Source organism: Strongylocentrotus purpuratus, unplaced genomic scaffold (genome assembly GCF_000002235.5).
Source record: "Strongylocentrotus purpuratus isolate Spur 01 unplaced genomic scaffold, Spur_5.0 spur5_scaffold_21, whole genome shotgun sequence".
In the NCBI taxonomy this organism is placed as follows: Eukaryota; Metazoa; Echinodermata; class Echinoidea; order Camarodonta; family Strongylocentrotidae; genus Strongylocentrotus; species Strongylocentrotus purpuratus.
Window position 1 is genome coordinate 17,332,711 of NW_022145607.1, and position 18,616 is coordinate 17,351,326.

Consider the following 18,616-nt stretch of genomic DNA (forward strand, 5'->3'; position numbering starts at 1 on the left):
AAGAAAGATTAGGTTAAAACAGTTCTAGCAAGAAACGAAAACTAACCACCAATAATATCGAGAACATCAAACGAAATTTTCATTTAAATAAAAGATAGAAACGTTTGATACCGTCACTTATATTACTTCATCATTTTTTCAATCAGCTATAAATCAATTTAAACTATAGGTTGTCTTCTACCAGGGTTCCAATGACGACGTCACTGACAAAGACGATGCTATTGACAATGTCAATCACCATGGTACATTGTCATCACCAACTACACCCACCGGGGGTTTATGCGTAGTAAGTATTGCTGACAACGTTTAGAAGGCGGTTAAAGGAGGGTAAAACCGCGGCGTTGCTAGCTGGAAGACTCGTCAGCTTGTCCTTGGCACTTGTCGCAATAAGGATGTCCAGGACGAGATCGGTCATTGTCTCACTCCCAGTAGGTGTCAAGCTAGTGGTGGACAGAATCATGGCGGCAGCACCTAGGTACACCAACCGTTAAAGATATGATAATAATAGGAGTAATAATAACGATAATAATAATAATAATAATAATAATAATAATAATAATGATATGAATTATAATACTAGTTTAAATTGGAGGCCTAATAGATATTTTATAGCGCACATGTTAACCACGCATCAACATTAGTTACATTCTGCGACAAAAATCATTTTGTTGCTGTACTAATCCGAGGACATTCCTTTACCTTTACCATACTAACCGAATTCATAACTTCAACCCTGGACCAAACATTTGAAGTTTTTAGTTAGGTTTAATCATACCTCTTACCTAAAACCCGACTGCAACCTTTGCCTCATTATTTTCATTAATTATTATTATTACTTTTAATATGATTATTATGATCATAATTATGATTATAATTATGATTGTCTTAATTATTTATTATTGATTTTCATACCTGCCACCGCAGGGGTTGCAAAGGAGGTGCCGGATGATCTTAGGTAGTTGGAATTACTGCTTCCGGAAGGGGCAGCAAGGTCGATATTTCTTGCTGGGGCGTAGATGTCGACACAAGGACCGTAATTGGAGATTCCGATACGATCATCGCTCGCGCCATTCATACGGTTTCTCGACCCTCCGACCGTGATAACCTAAGAGCAAGAAGCAATGTACAAAAGATAAATAGTGCACAGGGGTGACGAGACGTCTTTCAAAGGGAAGGGGGGGGGGGGGTAGTAGAAAGTCTTCAGGGAAGATGGGGTACCTACAAAGTGTAACCGCTATGCGGAAATATAATTGCGTAAACATGTGTATCCCTAAATTTAGTTAATAGTTCTAAGGATCGCCAATATTGTATTGCTTTTCTCCTTTCGCCGTTTTCCTTTTTATTTCCTTTTTAAGTTGCCGTTGTTTGCAATGAACTTAATAATTCTTTTGCGAGCGAGCGAATCATAACAATGAACTGGAAATTCAAGATTAATAACATAATTGCATGGAATAAATAAATGCGGGCGAGTGTAGCAAAACAGCTTTGAGGTAATTTCACAAAATAGTGCTCTCACTTGGTTAAATTAGGGAGGAAAATTCTTGTCATAGTCCCTGTCGTAATAATGCCTCTTTGCAATATGACTGATTTGTTCTGAATTTTTCTTAACGTTTACCAGATTTGTCAAAAGGATCTTATCACATGTGAAAAGGGACACTAAGCCCAATTCAATTGATTTAAAGGAGAAACACTCATTATAAAGGAAAAGGGGAACTTTACAGTAGTAAAAGAGTGCACTTCTCAGAACCGGAAAGGGGCACTCATTAGAAAGGAAAACTGCAGAGGGACTCATCAGTAGTAAAAGGGGCACTTCTCATTTTTGAATAGCTACCTATGAGAGACGAAGTGGGGGCACTTCTCTGCAGGGGAAGGACACTGATTGTTAAAGAAAAATAGCATCCTAAATGTAAAATGAAAAAAACGAAAAATATCGATAGACTACAAGACTTGTATGGACCGATTCTCTTTCCATGGTTTTGGGGAGCATTGTAGTTCTTTGCCACCAGAGCTAGATGGGAGCCATCCAAGAGCATAACAACAGATTATTCCTTTAGTCAGGGAACTAAAGCAGGAAAATGTTTTTTATCATGATAGGTCAAACTTTTATTGAGCGAACTCGATGCACCCCCCTTTCCGCCCCTTCCCTTCCCACCCCTCCCACCCCTCCCGTCCCCCTCTCCCCCTCCCCCTCTCGCCCTCCCCCTCCCCCTCTCGCCCTCCCCCTCTCCCCTACCCCTCTCCCCCTACCCCGAGAGAGCGACTTGTCAAAACTTGGCCGGCGCCTCGTTTCAGCCGAGATCGAAGGAGAGAAGGTAACTGAACTCGACAGGACTCCTTGTTTAAGTCAAGAAGGCGAGAAGGTGACTTGTTAATACTCGCCAAGACGTCTTGTTAATAAAGAGAAGGTGAGAAGATGACATATTCAACCACTTTATCGTCTTCTCGACTTCCCTTCCCACCCCTCCCACCCCTCCCGTCCCCCTCTCCCCCTCCCCCTCTCGCCCTCCCCCTCCCCCTCTCGCCCTCCCCCTCCCCCTCTCGCCCTCCCCCTCTCCCCTACCCCTCTCCCCCTACCCCGAGAGAGCGACTTGTCAAAACTTGGCCGGCGCCTCGTTTCAGCCGAGATCGAAGGAGAGAAGGTAACTGAACTCGACAGGACTCCTTGTTTAAGTCAAGAAGGCGAGAAGGTGACTTGTTAATACTCGCCAAGACGTCTTGTTAATAAAGAGAAGGTGAGAAGATGACATATTCAACCACTTTATCGTCTTCTCGACTTAAATAAGGCGCATTTTTTTCTTCAATTCAAGCAAGTCGCCTTCTCGCTGCACGATTAACCGCTCGTGCGCCCTTCCATGTTGAGCTCTCGGATTCGGTGAATTGGGACTTTGCACGTCGACATAGTAGACTGCTACATGTGACGTCCTTTTCAGGCACTGGGACGTCCTTTTGAAGCACTGCCACCGCCTTAAAAGGACGTCACACGTAGCAGCCCACTATTTCAACGTGCAAAACTAAAAGACCCTAATATTTACATCAGGTGATCCAGACGGAGAGTAGTTACAGGCATTAGCCATGCTGATGTCCGAACCTTGGTTTCCAGCTGCCACGACGACCACGCAATCGGTGTTCGCGCTGAGGTTCCCGAAAGCATAGTTGAGTGTCGTACTAAAGGACGTGGAAATCAGTGAGTAGGAGACGACACACTTAGAACCTGGGTTGTTGTTCCACCACCGTTGAACGTCGTCAAGCCCTGTATTAATGGGACGTAAGAAACAAAAATGTAGGTTACATTACAAGTGGTCCTGCCATATTATTGCTGCTTGATTTATTTCGTGATTGGTAATAGAGTAGTGGAAAGGTTGCGTTCAGTGGATTGTAGGCTAGGTTTGGGTGTTATGGCTAAGGATAGGTGTTAGGGTAAGGTAGGCCTATAATAATTCAAATATTATTGTTATTTAAAAAGAAACTCGATTTTTGTTTTTGTCCAAAGTGCTGAAAACACTTTGGACCGTGCTTGTGGCATGATAATGTGGTCCAAATAACATTCAGCGAGTATTTGTCATATTATGAATATGAGGGCATCTGAAGAACCATCCTTCTACACTAACATAAACAGAATGAAAAAGCTCACAATTTCAAAATTACAAAGTACATACCTGCGAGGACGTCATCAGCGGCGGCTAAGCCATCGGATCCAGCTACCCGAATGCTCTCTACGGTCGCGCCCTGAGCGACTCCTATGTTGGCTCCGGCGGCTACGCTCGCACAGCGGGTCCCATGTCCATTGACGTCCACCATAATGGGCGACTACAAAACAAGAATCAGGATTTATGAGAGAAATGAAAACTTAATAATGTAATGCCTCGTTCAGATATCTAGCGGTAAACAGCGGCTGTTTTTATTTGATTTATTACAAATATATTCGGGGGGGGGGGGGTGATTCACCGCGTCACATCTGGACCAGCCTTTAGGCATCCGCAATGGACTGTCTACCCCCCCCCCCCCCCCATACGCCATATTTTCCAGGTTTCTGACAAACACGACTTTTTGCATGGTTAGTAATTAGATTTTGTTTTAAGGGAGGGGGCATAACTTTGTTAGGTCTATATTCCAAGGATAACATTCCTTAACCCCCTTGTTTTAACGTTAGGCCTAGAGTACTAATATTTCCTTCGCAATACGCATGATATGCATAGCTAGAGGGCGGCTTAATTTGATTCACGTAAAATGCTAAAGAGTCGTGAAGTAAGAATGATACTCACGTTTGGTGTAACGGTATCGTTATAAAAGCTGACGCGGCCGTTGGTAAACTCATCGTGAGTAAACAGGACTCCAGTATCAAGAATGAAGATAGTCACGTCTGTCGCATCATCTGAGAAAGAAAATAAAAACATGGACGTTACAAAGCTTGAAGTCGGGTAAAGCCGAACCCTATATTTAAAGGGCTACGTAAGCCCAGTGAAACAATACTTCGTCGGCGGTTTTATGAACCGACGAAACCGTCATAGATAATGTTTCACTAGCCTCCTGAAATAATATATGGCGCCATAAAGACCTACCTGTAGTAGAGTGAAATAATAAATACAAATGTGGTCTTTTATCAGTGTTAGAACGACTCTTCCTGCGGGCCTTGCAGCCTTTAGGCCAAAAAAAAAAAAAAAAAACATGTTTAGCGTCCTGTTTTTTCGAAAAATAGGAAGGAGGAGGCCCCCCCTTTTTTTTTCTTTCAAAACGGTCGCTCAAAATGGCCGCTCGGTACATTTTCCCTGACAGTCGGGATATTTTTCAAAATGGCCGCCGACATTTATTTTTTTAAAATTTTTTTAATCAGAAATAGATCCATTTTAGCTATGTTTTTCATGTTTTTTTCTTTAAAAAAATAAAAAAATAAAAAAATTTCAACCAAAAAAACTAAAAAAAATAGGAGGCGGCTCCCAAAAAGGAAGCGAGCGGCGACGCTAACATGTATATTTTTTTTTAATGGCCTTATAACCCCAACAGTTTCTAGGGAAATTGTGATTGAATTAGCAAACAATAAATCGTTTTCTTACATGTTGATATGTTCTATCTTTCTGTTGTCCATTGTGTACAATGCAAGCACTTTCATGGGATTTTATCACATGCACCTATGCGCTTTGAGAGTTTGATTCGATGTGATCAGGATTCGGTGCCTTAAAAGTCTCTCATAATATTTTTTTATATCATTGTTGTTATTATTATTATAATTATTATTAACATTATAATAATAATTGATATTAATATCATTATTATTATCATTATAATAACTATTGTTATTGACTCACTTCTGTCATAAGAAGCTCCATCACGGGGAAGATCTACCTGATCGATTCGGTCCAGTAGCTTGACGGGCAGGGTAGGCAGAGCAGCGCCGACTTCTTGTACCGAGTTCTCTTCCACAAGATAACCTTTCTTAGCTAACTGTGGGAGAAAACAGATCAGAAACGGTCGGTTCAATGTAAAAAAAGGCTCTAACGTTATAATACTGTCGATGTCTCTCGTGTCTTTCATCGACGAGGTGACGATTAACGGCTAAAGGGTGCAGGGGATATGACATCCCCGCCCCTTAACAATTCTGTACTCTCTTAAAAAAAAGAGTGAATTTTCATTCTATTTTCACTTTCTTGGGAGTGACGTCCGTGATCACTTGTTTAGGAGTGAAAATCGATTGATTTTAGAGTGCTCTCTAAGAAGAAAAAAGTGAATGTTCATTCTATTTTCACTACATTTTCACTCTCCAGAGGAGTGACGTCCGTGATCACTCGATTTTTGTTTAGAGAGTAGGCATATCCAGAGCTGCGGCATAAGGGGGAAATTTATGACCTTTTTGCTCGTCTGTAGATGAGTTTGTAAATTGACGACCACTCGTTGCCATCAGCGAGAAATAAGAAAGTATGATGAACATTTTTGTTAAAGGGATCCGATAACTTTGTCTCAGATTTTAGAAAAAAATCCTGGATTTATCTCATGCTGCAATGATAAATATAAACCTTTATGTCAGTCAGGAACCCCATGAATTTTACAAGTTGATCGTCTGTCTGATTATCAAGATATTTATGATTGGAAATCAAAACCAAATTTTGCGTTAGCCGAACGGTTTTCATAACACTACAGTCTATTGCGGAAAACGAGTACGGTAAAACCGGTCACTCAAAGATTTTTACTTTTTTGAGGCATTTCTTGATCATTATGAAGCGCGATTTTTAGGGCTTTAATATTACACCATATCACAGACACGTGGTAACACGTAGGGCCATGCATCTCAGATTTAACATTGTTAAACGATGCCTTTAAGGTTTTACACGTTATAATTTGTTACAAATATCTTGTCCTCCCCCTTCCCTCCCTCCATCCCACTTTATAAAAGGTTTATTAAAATCATTGACAAGGCTAGAAAGAGAAAGCGATGTTTGTTAACTGAATGAATCTCTGCGAACTGTTAAAGAGGAGAATTCTTTAAAACAGGAAAAGATGGTTAAAGAGAGCCACAGTGAGTACATGTTTGAAAATGTAATGACATTTTGGACTGTATGTGAGTTCTACACAGGGGTACAGAGTTATTCTTGTTCATTTTTACACCAACTTTAATTCTGTCAGATTTATTCCAAAATAAGTCTTAACGAATGCATGTATTGAGTATCATGATTACATTTGGCTGTTACCTTTATAGCACACTTTTCTGTGGTTTCAACGGAGACAATGAGGAGAACATCGGTGAATGCTCGTTTTATTGTGGAGCAGTCACGGCATGCTTTCAATTTGTCGATCTTTTTGAAGAGCCTGTTATAACTGTGCTGGTCCTGCGGAAAGGGGAAACAAAAGGAGAAGAGCAAATAAAAAAACGAGGCGCCATGTCAAAGGACAATATATATATATATATATAAAAGCTGAATATCATCAATATCATTAATTTTGTGGATATTCAAGGCCTGGAAACAGCCTTTCGACAAGTGCTCTGACCGCTGCAATATTCCGCTTGCATTTACATGATAAAAATCATCAATAATTATGTCGACCAAATTTCAAAATGATGAGAGTGAGAAAAGCAATTGACGTTTGATTTCACATCAAATCTCACATAGGCCCATTCTGCATCGGAATATGACAAAAGAATCATGTAACTAAATTGTTTTGTGAGTAGAACATGTGCTTTTCAGCGAGATAATTTCAATTTCTAAACATTTTGATGATTCTAAGCTCCGACATATTCGAAAATTTTAAGTACTACATCACCAACCTCGCTTTGAGACTGTCTCTGTCACAATGTAATTGAATAACCAGAACTCAACGTCAGTCATGTCCCTAACTCTGTATATGCCATACAAATACATGATTGTAATCTCGCTGTACGACATTGTATTTATCATGGGACGGCTTCAAGACCATCGAACTGCTTCCGGTGCAAGATTTATAGATTATATACCGGTGTTAAACAGGGTTGTCAAGAATGGACTGAAAAGTGGTCATTTTACCAAACCAGTGAGTTGCACACATCAACCCTCTCCGTCAATCGGTGCCAATTGTTTTGTGCAAAATTGCAGGTGTTGCAAACGGACGACCGTGCACAGAGACGACTAGAGCAATCGAATTGCTAAACTGTAATTTACCCGTTAGAACTCTAAATAATTTGATTGTAATATTGTTTTATGAACTTACTGGGGAAGTGACTATATAGCTGGTTGTGCATGAACATTTCAGGCTCTTGTGTGTTTCGACGTCCATGGGTGGTCCCTCGTCGCACAGGTCTTCATCGGTGAGTTCGTTGTCATCATCATCGGACTCCGAAGAGTAGCTTACTACCATGTTAGCCCTGGCAAGGTATTCGAAAACACATAGTAGTACTAGTCATCGTAATTGTAATAGTTATACCAATAATAACACTAATAGTAATAATAACTAATAATAGTAATGATAAATAACAATAATAATTATGATGAGGATAATAATAATATAAACACACAATATACACACTGTTTCCCAATAGATTCATCAAGAACATTCTGAGAGGGTATAACCTTTCTTTATAGATCAAGAATACAACAATATTGTCACAATCATTTCATGAACAGAGGTAAGAAAATGTATTCCAACTTCATGGGCAGCAGTGTTAAAATAATGACAAGTTCCCGGTCTTGTAAAGTGCATTCCACATGATATTGCGTCTCCATGCTCTTCTGACGGAGCCCTGCTTTAGACCCGGCAACTGTGTGTAGCGCTCAGTACACTCAAGGAATGAATCCTACAAGGAACCCACCTACTACACCTACGACGAGTGTAGTGGATATAGATTTACGTCTTGCCCAAAGGACGTTATTGGTGCGCAGGGATTCAAAAGCCATACCTTGTGATTCACAGTCTGCAGACTTATCCACTGGACCACAACACCTCTAAATATTAGTGCTAGCTTTGTCATTGTACGTCTTTTCTTTTCCTTTTCTCTCTTTCTGGAAGAAGGCTTATGTAATGTCCAATGCTATCATTTTTTTTTGCCGATTCTATTTTCTGTTTCCTGATGAGATTGAAAAATATCTATACAGAAATGCAACTCTTTATTGGGACCTACAGAAAAGATAACATTAGGGTCTATGATTATATTCGTTAAAACTAAAACATGGAATGTAGTTTTTTAAATAAATCAATGTTTTCCTAGTTTTAAGTCACTCTTTGTTGGAATAGTCCAACATATGTATATAGCGCTGTGTGCATATTGCATAGATGTGTGTAGCAACTGAATAAAGAATGGAATTAAGAATATACGATACCAGGCGAGGGCCAAAACAGCTATCAGGATCCAAACGTTGGTCTTCATGGTGGAGGTTTGTGGATCTTCTGTGTTCTCGGGAGTGGTTTCCTTAGCAGGATGAGTTCTGCCTAAAACCTATCTCAATTTATAGGCTTTTTCTGGCGCCATGGCAGAATATCGGTTACATCTCGAAATATGGAATAGAAATCTGTTGTTTGTTTGTTGTTGTTGTTGTTTTACATATTTATTCTTTTGACGTTTTTGTAGTCTATTGTTCCTTTTGAATGGATAATATCTTTACACAGATTCGTGTAAATACAAATACTGTAGAAGCGCCGTTAGCGTGTGACCCAGTATCAGTTACCTGAAGAATATATGGAATAGATATCTACATCTTGTTTTAAATCTTTATTATTTTGACTATATTGACGTTATTTAGTCCACTTTTTTCATAACGAATAAATATCTGTACACAGCTTCATGTAAATAATATCCAGTAAATAAATGATGATGTGAAATAGTTTAAAACGTGCGAAGAACAAAAGGATGCTTTCTCCTCACTTATAAAAGAAAACCGAATTGGTAAAATAGACCACGCATAATTTGATACGTCGGTTTAGTTTATTTACGATTAAGGTCCAGCTTACGGTGTATCGTGAAACGAGGGGCTTGGAATACGTCATGATAACAGATATGCTTTCGTTTATTCAGGACTTCTAGGACGCTCTTTCGTCTCACGTCTGTCTGTCTGTATTTCTTTTTTTCTCACTCCTCTTTCTCCCCTCTCTCTCTCTCTCTCTCCTCTTTCTCACCTCTTATCCCCTCTCTCTCTCTCTCTCCTCTCTATCTCCTCTCTCTCCTCTCTCTCCCTCTCTCTCTTTCTCTCACTCTCTTTCTTATCGCCTTCTCTGTATTTCCTCCCCTCTTTTTCTCTATCTTCTCCTAGACCCCTATATTTCTTTATTTCGTTCTTTCCTTCTCTTTCTCTCCCATCCACTCTTACAGCCCCCCGGTCCCTTCTTCCTTCCTCCAGGCGTATCAATTTAACAATTAATTAAACGTTTCTATTAAACAAATCATCTTTAAAAAAATAAAAATGAAAATAAATCGGACACGGTTTCTGGTTCTCGTGTGTCAGTGTACAGGCAGAAGCGATGCGGAAAAGACTATCGCGTATAAATGCCTTTAGAGAAAGTTGCGATAAGACCGTCAGCGCATTTTTTTTTTCTTGAAATAAAATGAAATCAGAATTATATCTGCTTGAAACATTCAGGGGCTCATCACCCTTGCAGAGAAATCGTTAAAGCAATATTCATGGCGTTAAAATTATCGCGTTTTGTCATTTAAGTAAACAAATAATTGAACTCTGGATATGAACTTTGGATATGAACTCATGATACAGACACTTACGTGAGTGGTGAGCTACAGGGACATACTAATGGGGAATCACCTCTTGTTTTCGGTTGTAGGCCTATATTATGATTACGTAGATAAGATACTTGTGAATATTCATGCTATTGATAACACTGCCACAGACCTGTTAAAGAACAAAAAGATCGAATATTTGTCTACGAGGCTGGGCTTTCAGCAACCACACCATTATAAAACTATCTTTAATAAAGTATAAGAGTTGATTTAATTCAGAAGTAAAAGTCGAATGTATACGGACACTCGTAAAGTGGATTATTCTTCTTTGAAATATCAAAAACAACTAACCATACTTTTTAAAGCTTATATTTGCTACGGTATATAATATAAGAGAAGTATTAGGACTGTTCGGCAGTTGATGAATTTGCTCGTACAGCTGAAACATTAATGTCCATGCATTGGAGTGCATGCAATATGCATGCACCAAATAGTCATGGCCATTGTGTTACAGCTGTTAGTCTCTGTAAATTTAGTCGCCTGCTTGTCTATCTTTTGTTTAGCCGTTGAAAATATTATAATCTTTCTTCATATTTTCGATTTTAAGTATCTTTATATTACAATTTATATTTTTCATTTTTATGTATTTCATAAGATTGTATATTCCTCGGGACATTGGGCCCTTTAATTAAGCCAATTAAAAACTAAAATATTAATATTCTTGACTTACTTGACTAAAGTGCACATGACGGAGTGTCCCCTTGCGCTCAAATATCGTTCAAAAAAAACAATACATGTATAACTGTTATAAATAAATAATCAAATGTATACATGTTATACTGTTATTACTGTCACGTCTCTATCAAAATCAAATTGCATACAATTATTTTGGAGTATACTGTTTTCATGTATGGTATTTGTGAAGACTCTGAATTCTCGGTTTTCAAAATGATGTGTGTTTTTAATAACTTTGTATGTGTAAACAATATTATGTGATCCATAACATTTCGTTTGACTGCTCTGTCAAATGGTTTTATATCAAGTCAAATTACTCGTATTATAAAGATATAGATCAGAGGAACCCTTGTCATTTGAATACTGTTTTAGGTTCTCATTCTTCCTTGTGTAGGTCCTTTGTAGTGATGTGGTTTGATTCATTTTCTGGATATATGAAATATCACTTAAGATTGAGTTGAATTTAAAAGAGCACTAGCAGTAACTATGTAAGGGCGCAATCATGACACTGATAAGTGACATGTGATTTACATTTATGATTGTTACACGATGCCTATATTGTGTTTTTCAAATTGACGTACGATTATCGTGCTTGAAGACAAAAAAAATATATATCAAAATAAAGGATTTATGATTTAAACTCACATTTATAGACTCACGATTTGTCTTATGATTCTGTCCTGAATTAAATTGTATGCACCAGATGTTGTCGAAATAAAGTTTCAACGTGTATTACAAACACAAACATTGTTACGGTGGTACAATCACTCCACAAGTACTAGTACATTCCACAACGTTTTTTTTAGATCTTGGAAACGGAAAAATATCGAAGTCCCCCTTACCAAAACGTTCCCCTTATCTGTTCTGAAAGTAAAGAAAAAGTATTTAATGCTTTTCTCAACAACTCAGAAGTGCTTTATTCACTTTATATCTCAAATTCGCGTAGTGTAATTATTTAGTGCTGTTTAAAACTGTCTCTAGGTAACACATATTCATTTATTTCATACAATATAATAAAACGCTTGGCCATCTTACTTGGGTTCTGACACTCTCTCAATAACCATGGGAGCTGTTTGTTAGTTTTGTAATATACCATAGACATAACTCTTCCTTCGGACAAAATTTGGTCAATGCTCTATCAATGCAAAAAAAATAAACTCAATTTTAGGGGCGTCTGACCGTTAAACGTGTACAGTGATAGTGCTTTTTTTTTGTTTTGGACTAAGTTTGTTGCATGGGCTAAACTGAGGGTAACATATTTTATCCAACTTGGGGTCTGTTCGGGAAGGGGGCTCTGCGGGCCGACAATCCTTTTCTCCTACTAACCATAGTCTAAGCCAGGATTTGTAGTCCATGGCCTAACTAATGGGCCAAAACTGGGGGGGGGGGGGTCTTAGTAAGGCTCTTGTCTCTAGAGGATGGAAGAGATTGGAGAAAGTTATAGAGTTAAAACAGAGAATGGAGATAGGTGGAGGGAAAGAGAAAAAAGAGGGAGAGAGCGAATGTGTGTGTGCGTGTGCGCGCGTGTTTGTGTATGCCAGAGAGAGAAAGAGAGAGAGGTACGGTGGAGAGAGAGGGAGGGGGTTGGGGTGCGAGAATACTTAACTTGTTGAATATTAATACTTCTGTGATATCGGTGATAATAGTGATGACAAGGCAACATACAATCTAACAAAAACAAAAACAACAAAGCGTATATTTGGAATCGGAATGGTATTAACGATCTATGCTTTAACAAAGTGTTAAATGAAACCTCATCCCAAAGAAAAATTAGTGTAGGTATTCTGATTAATGAAATGTATTCCTGCCATTTGATGTACAATATTCTTTACGAAAGTGTACAAGAGTCATATAAACAAAGATATCTTTGGCATGATATGATGCCTTTTAGCATGACATGGGCGCAGCCATTTTCTTGAAAATGCGACGTACCAGTTGAAGTTGTACAGATCATGCACAAAGAAATTCTGAATCAATAACAAAACCTTTACTTTTCAATGAGAAAAAATCACAGCTGAGAAGTAGAAATTATATTTGGTGGAAAATATATAACAAGGGAATAACTGTAACTAATTCATTTTAAAATACTAAAATATAGCAGTTGAAAAATCTTGTGTTTATGATAAGCCTTCACCTCAGAAGAGCACCAACTTCTATATGCAATTTACGTTCTGGCAATCGTAGTAGAAAGGATAAAAGCAGGTAAATGAAATGCTTCATCACCACACACACCTTAGCCTATAATCTAGGCAGAGTGCCGAGAGTGTTTCTTTGCTGCTAGACTAACCTTAAGCAGAACGTCTGATACGGCGAGACTACGAACCGTGAGCGCGACTCACGGTTCGTAGTCTCGCCGTATCAGACGTTCTGCTTAGGGTTAGTCTAGCAGCAAAGAAAAAAGCTCGGCACTCCGCCTAGATTATAGGCTACACACACCTTGGAAGGAAGCATACATAAATACGAAGACATTTACTTGATAAAACGCCTTCACATACTACGTCCAAGAAAAATGGCAAAGCACATGTCGTGCTGAGAAACTGTTCATTATTCTTGCTTTATTGGTAGGGAATCTGAAAGGGCAAGACTATAATAAATCTCTCAAAATAATTAAAGTTATTTCTTGGTGTCAGGTTTCATTTAATGCTCTTCTGGCTCTCAACAGACGAAAGATCCAGGAAATATTCTGTCATGTAAATGCTAGCGGACCTTCTTCTCACGATCACGAAATCTATCACCGAGCAGAACCGCGGTGGACCGACATGGCGCTCCTGGATTGAACTTTTTTTAAGAGTGTGAATTAATTATTTGTATAAAGGCCCTCACTGACTCACTCCTCGACTTCTTTTTTCCCTTTTCCGTCTCTTTTACCGGGGGCAAATGTAGATTAATGTCTTGCCAAAGGACGTTAGTGGCGTCACAGGAATTCTGACTTCCTATCCAATCAAATATACTAAAAGTTTTCTCATATATTTAAAACAAATGTTTTTGGGAGACAAATACAACTACTTGTTTGAGGAGAAAGTTAAGATCGGGTGAAGAAATAATTATTAGGGAATATCGAACAATATAGGTAGGCCTAGAGAAGCTTCTTTCGTCATCTCTTGATTAAGGGAATCTTTTTCATGATGTAGGTCTTCTTGCTTCGATATCAACATGAAAACCCCGACTTATAACCTGATACTTGACGATCTTGTCACCAGACTTGAAAATGATCCGATTGTCATACATGGACATCTCACTCTCTTCCGTCTCATCTCTCTTTCTCTCTCTCTCTCTCTCTCTCTCTCTCTCTCTCCCTCCCTCTCTCTCGCTCTCTCTCTTCCATCGTCTTCACCCTCACCACTATGTTCACCAACTATTGCAGCTATAACGTATACATTACGCATGACCTATAACCATTTCATGAATTTAAACAAAAATAGATATGGCTCTTTGTACTTCAAAATCAAGAAAGATCTTGCATTTTCAAGTTCTCTTTCAGGTTTCAAAGCGATCATTTTGCACGCGATCTAAGACAACATATCAATCAGAATGCCCATTTGGCCCAACTCAACAACATACATGTACATACATAGATTTGAAGAAAGAAATATGGGAAAACGATCGCAACTGCCTTCGAAAATCAACCTTAGACAATTTCAATAGCCTTTAATTAGCGTCACCCATTGGAAATGTGCAAACGTGACAATGACGTATTAATAGTCCGAACATGATGATTTCTGTGGGATTGATTGGGTATCAAAATTGCCCTTGAGTAGATTTTTCGAAATTAGTTGTGATCGTGTTTTGGGGGCACTTGCAAAACAAAATGTTCAATTGTATACAATATTTTTGGTGCCAAATAAGGCCTATTTAATAAATCTTATCTCAAAAGACAAACAATTTCCAATCAAATTCCACAACAACGCTGTACATCAAAAAATAGTTCGACGAAATGACAATCCAACAAAAGAATATCCTCAAGTTTTCTTCTAAAAAATAAAAAGTAAGTTCAAAATTTCACATATTGATAAATGAAAATATAAAATATATAGAACATATATGATAACAGCATTTGGAAAGTAAAAGTATAATGATTACATAAACACTACGACAGAAATTTACATTCAATCTTGATATTCTCCTCTCCTTAAGTAAAATGTACACATACGACATGAAAATAATATGAGTTGATTATTACGCCAAAATCATGACGAAAGGAGCACATGATTTTAATGATGTACCAGGCGCGGATCCAGGATTTCTTAGGGGAGGGGGCCCAACTTTTTTTTTTTTGGCTCCCGAAAATTTGAAAATCGCGCCGGCCGAAAAGTCGCTCAGTGGGGGGGTACAGAGCACAATTTTTTTTTTTTTTTTTTTTTGCTCCCGAAAAATTGAAAAACGCGCCGGCCAAAAAATCGCTCAGTGGGGGGGGGGGGGGGGGGGGGGGGGGGGGGGGGGGGTAGTGAGCCCTTTTTTTTTTTTTGATCCTCAAAAAAATTTCAATTTGCACCCCCCCTTGAGCGCCAGGGGGGGGGGCCCAACCCCCAAAAATCGTAAAAATCACGTGATTTTACATGATTTTTTTCTCAAGGGGGGGGGGCCCGGGCCCCCCGGGCCCCCCCCCTGGATCCGCCACTGTGATGTACTACATAATTACATTCAATTGTTATTTACATCATCATGATTTCAGTACAAGCATACAAAACTATCATTGGCACTGTTAATTACAATATTATAGTGCAATGAATTGTTTTGTGCTAAAATATTAGGAAAACACTAGCCAAGATAAGAATACAAGCACTTCAGAGGAATTTCCAAGCCATATGAATAATGTTATAGATAAAAGTTTCATTTAAGGCAATCATAGAGTACTACATTGAATCAGAGTGCTTTATTGATCAATGAAATATTATCATTTTCAGGGTCAATTTAAAAAAAATAAATAATCAAAAGTATCTCATGAATTGTAACTACGGCTAAAAAGGCCACAAAAATGTCCTATACTGCCTCCCTGAAAAAACAAGAAGTAACAAACTGTTCAACGATTTAAATGAGATAAAAATATAATCTATATTTGAGTTGTATATACTTTTAATGAGTGACAAGTACCAATGCAATTAATATTGCTCTATAATAACCTAAAAAATATATATTTCAGCTATCTACAAATCATACACTGAAAACCTATGTGGTATATGTATCCTCAAAGCTCATGAAACCAATACGATATGTATATAAACTAGATAATCTCGATATGCAAATTTTGATCCACAATATCACATTTTTCTTTTATGAATATGAAAGTTTGAAACCCAGGACCTTTGCATCTGCAGTCGAGTGTGTAGACAACTGGACTACGACACCTCTACATGTACATGTCCTGAAAAGTACTGAACTATGGTAAAATATATATTCTACGATAGAAAACAGGAAGTGGGAGATTGGACAGACACTGTATGCTTCAAATCAAACCAGTGACTGGGATGATAATTGTAAATGTCATGAATTTCATTGAGATCGGACAAAGTTACTACATATTTTATCATATTCCAAAGTAAGATTAACATTATTATGTAAAGCAGGATAATGTAGAATGGAAGTGATGGATTAAACTTACTGACAGAAAAGTAACCACTCCAAAACATTGTTGCAAGCAACAACAAAATCTTGGTATGAAATATGCAGACTAAAGTAAAAATGGTCTAAAAAATTGCAAATTTCAAACTGCCAACACCATTTTTTACCCAGATCTTGTCACTGTCATCCATTCAGCAAAAAACCCTAATTTATTCATGAGGGGTCATTAAAAAGTCATTGTTATTACATTTATAATACAAAAGCTGTTTGTAACCATGAGGTCGTTAACTCATATATTTCAACACAGAGTTAATGCCCTTCTGGCTCCGAACAGACAAAAATATGATTGGTTGAATCAAGGCTAGCACGTAGTACTGAATACAAGTAGGATAATTACAAGAAAACTGTTTAAAATTATACCATAGGATCCCTGTAAGAAGGTGGTAAGTGCCATTGACAATAAATATTCCTGCCTCCTTGCAGTCATCCTATGATACACTGGTAGTAGTACTTATTGAATTACAAATATTAAAGAGAATACTAATAACCTTCTTAAATGAATCATAACAGAGAATAGTTGTGGATGTTATTATCAGCAATGATGATACATATCCATTTCAGAAATGAAAATCATAATCAAAATAACAAAGATAAATTCATATTAAGTGAATAATTATAATAATAACAATATTTTTCACTTTTATAGTGCACATATACGCACCATGAAAGGTGCTCCAAACGCTCTAATATTACCCTGGCTCTTACCGACTTTCATTGCTCACATCATTCAAGGAATTCCTTCCTACCGGTACCCATTTAACATCTGGGTGGAGAGTAGCAAATTCAGATTAATGTCTTGCCAAAGTATAGGTAGGATTGCAAGGATGGGACACTATTAAATAGTTATTGCTGGAAATTATATATTCTAAATTAAAGTTGAATAAATTCCTTTGACTACATTGATACCCAGAGATGGTGTTTATAAAGTCTGGCAAGAAACTTGTTAAGTTTTCTAAACCAAAATCAAATATCTATATAATATTTTTTAACACAAACAAAAATGTGGATATGTAAATTAAATGTATATATTCAATTTGAATTGCTTTACTCTAAACTGATTTATGGACTTATTATTCCTATGGAAATGATTTTCCATTTTTCGTGAAATTAGCGTCCTGTACAAAATGTCTGATAATTAATATCCTTTTTAAACAATAATACAAGTGCTCTTTGAACCAAATAAAACATCTGTTACATACATATAAAATTTAACTTACACGTACATTTAAATGCAGCAATTGCAGCAACATGTACATGAATAAAACTCCAATTATCTAAATGATTACTTAAACTACTACCACAGCAGACCAGTTATTTGCTGAATTCAATATAGATTATTTAACATGACAATGTTATTTACATTTCATTCACATCATTTATACATAATTAGCTTAACACATTACTAACAAATTCCACACAAAAATACTGGAATAATATGACAAATGGAGCCACAACAAAATGATCTTGTACATTTCAAGAAGAATTACACCGTTTTTCCAACCATCCTATGACTACAATTACACACAACATTATTTTAGTAGGCCTACATTTTAACAAGAAGAATTCCAAAGTTTTAAACATCCAACCACTACAATTACAAACATTATTTTAGCCCATAGATCGTCAAAATCATTTACAGTAATATATGACTCAGCAATCAAAACTAAAAGTAGGTTATTTTATATATAGACATTTAACAAACACACCCTTCTGTTAGGCACCAGAAAAATGTGCATTTGTACACCTGTAATATCTGTATTCCATTCTATGAGAAATCATATACATCCCTAAGATGTACATTTCTGTGTAATTGCAAAGTAAACCATCCAATGATGAATTAATTGGTACAGTTTTATCTCACTTTGTATCAAAATAGTATCTACATGTACATTACATATCTTACATTAAATTGTGCATTGAATAAATAGGAATGCATGTCGTATTCACACCCATCAAACTTATTCTATGATACAAATATCATTTATATATTTCCAGTATATTAAAAATGATGTTGTAGAAGGAATATATCTTCTAGAATTTTTCTTCTAAATTTCATGTCACAAAAACACTATGCTATCATTTCACCCTATATGCACAAGTGCCATCTGGCATCGAATGATTTTCAATGCAATAATT

The 18,616-nt window shown here is 37.4% G+C and overlaps 1 protein-coding gene across 1 annotated transcript; it reads right to left on the reverse strand.

Moving 5' to 3' along the window:
* Nucleotides 1–228: 228 nt before the first annotated feature.
* LOC115927889 (extracellular serine proteinase-like) lies at nucleotides 229–8,844 on the reverse strand. Its single transcript, XM_030994198.1, has 9 exons — nucleotides 8,781–8,844; nucleotides 7,675–7,828; nucleotides 6,681–6,818; nucleotides 5,304–5,439; nucleotides 4,263–4,372; nucleotides 3,657–3,807; nucleotides 3,033–3,250; nucleotides 913–1,105; nucleotides 229–471 (listed from the first exon to the last, which is right to left on the reverse strand). The coding sequence occupies exons 1-9, from the start codon at nucleotides 8,825–8,827 to the stop codon at nucleotides 278–280; spliced, it is 1,341 nt and encodes a 446-aa protein (XP_030850058.1). The 5' UTR covers nucleotides 8,828–8,844; the 3' UTR covers nucleotides 229–277.
* Nucleotides 8,845–18,616: the final 9,772 nt, after the last annotated feature.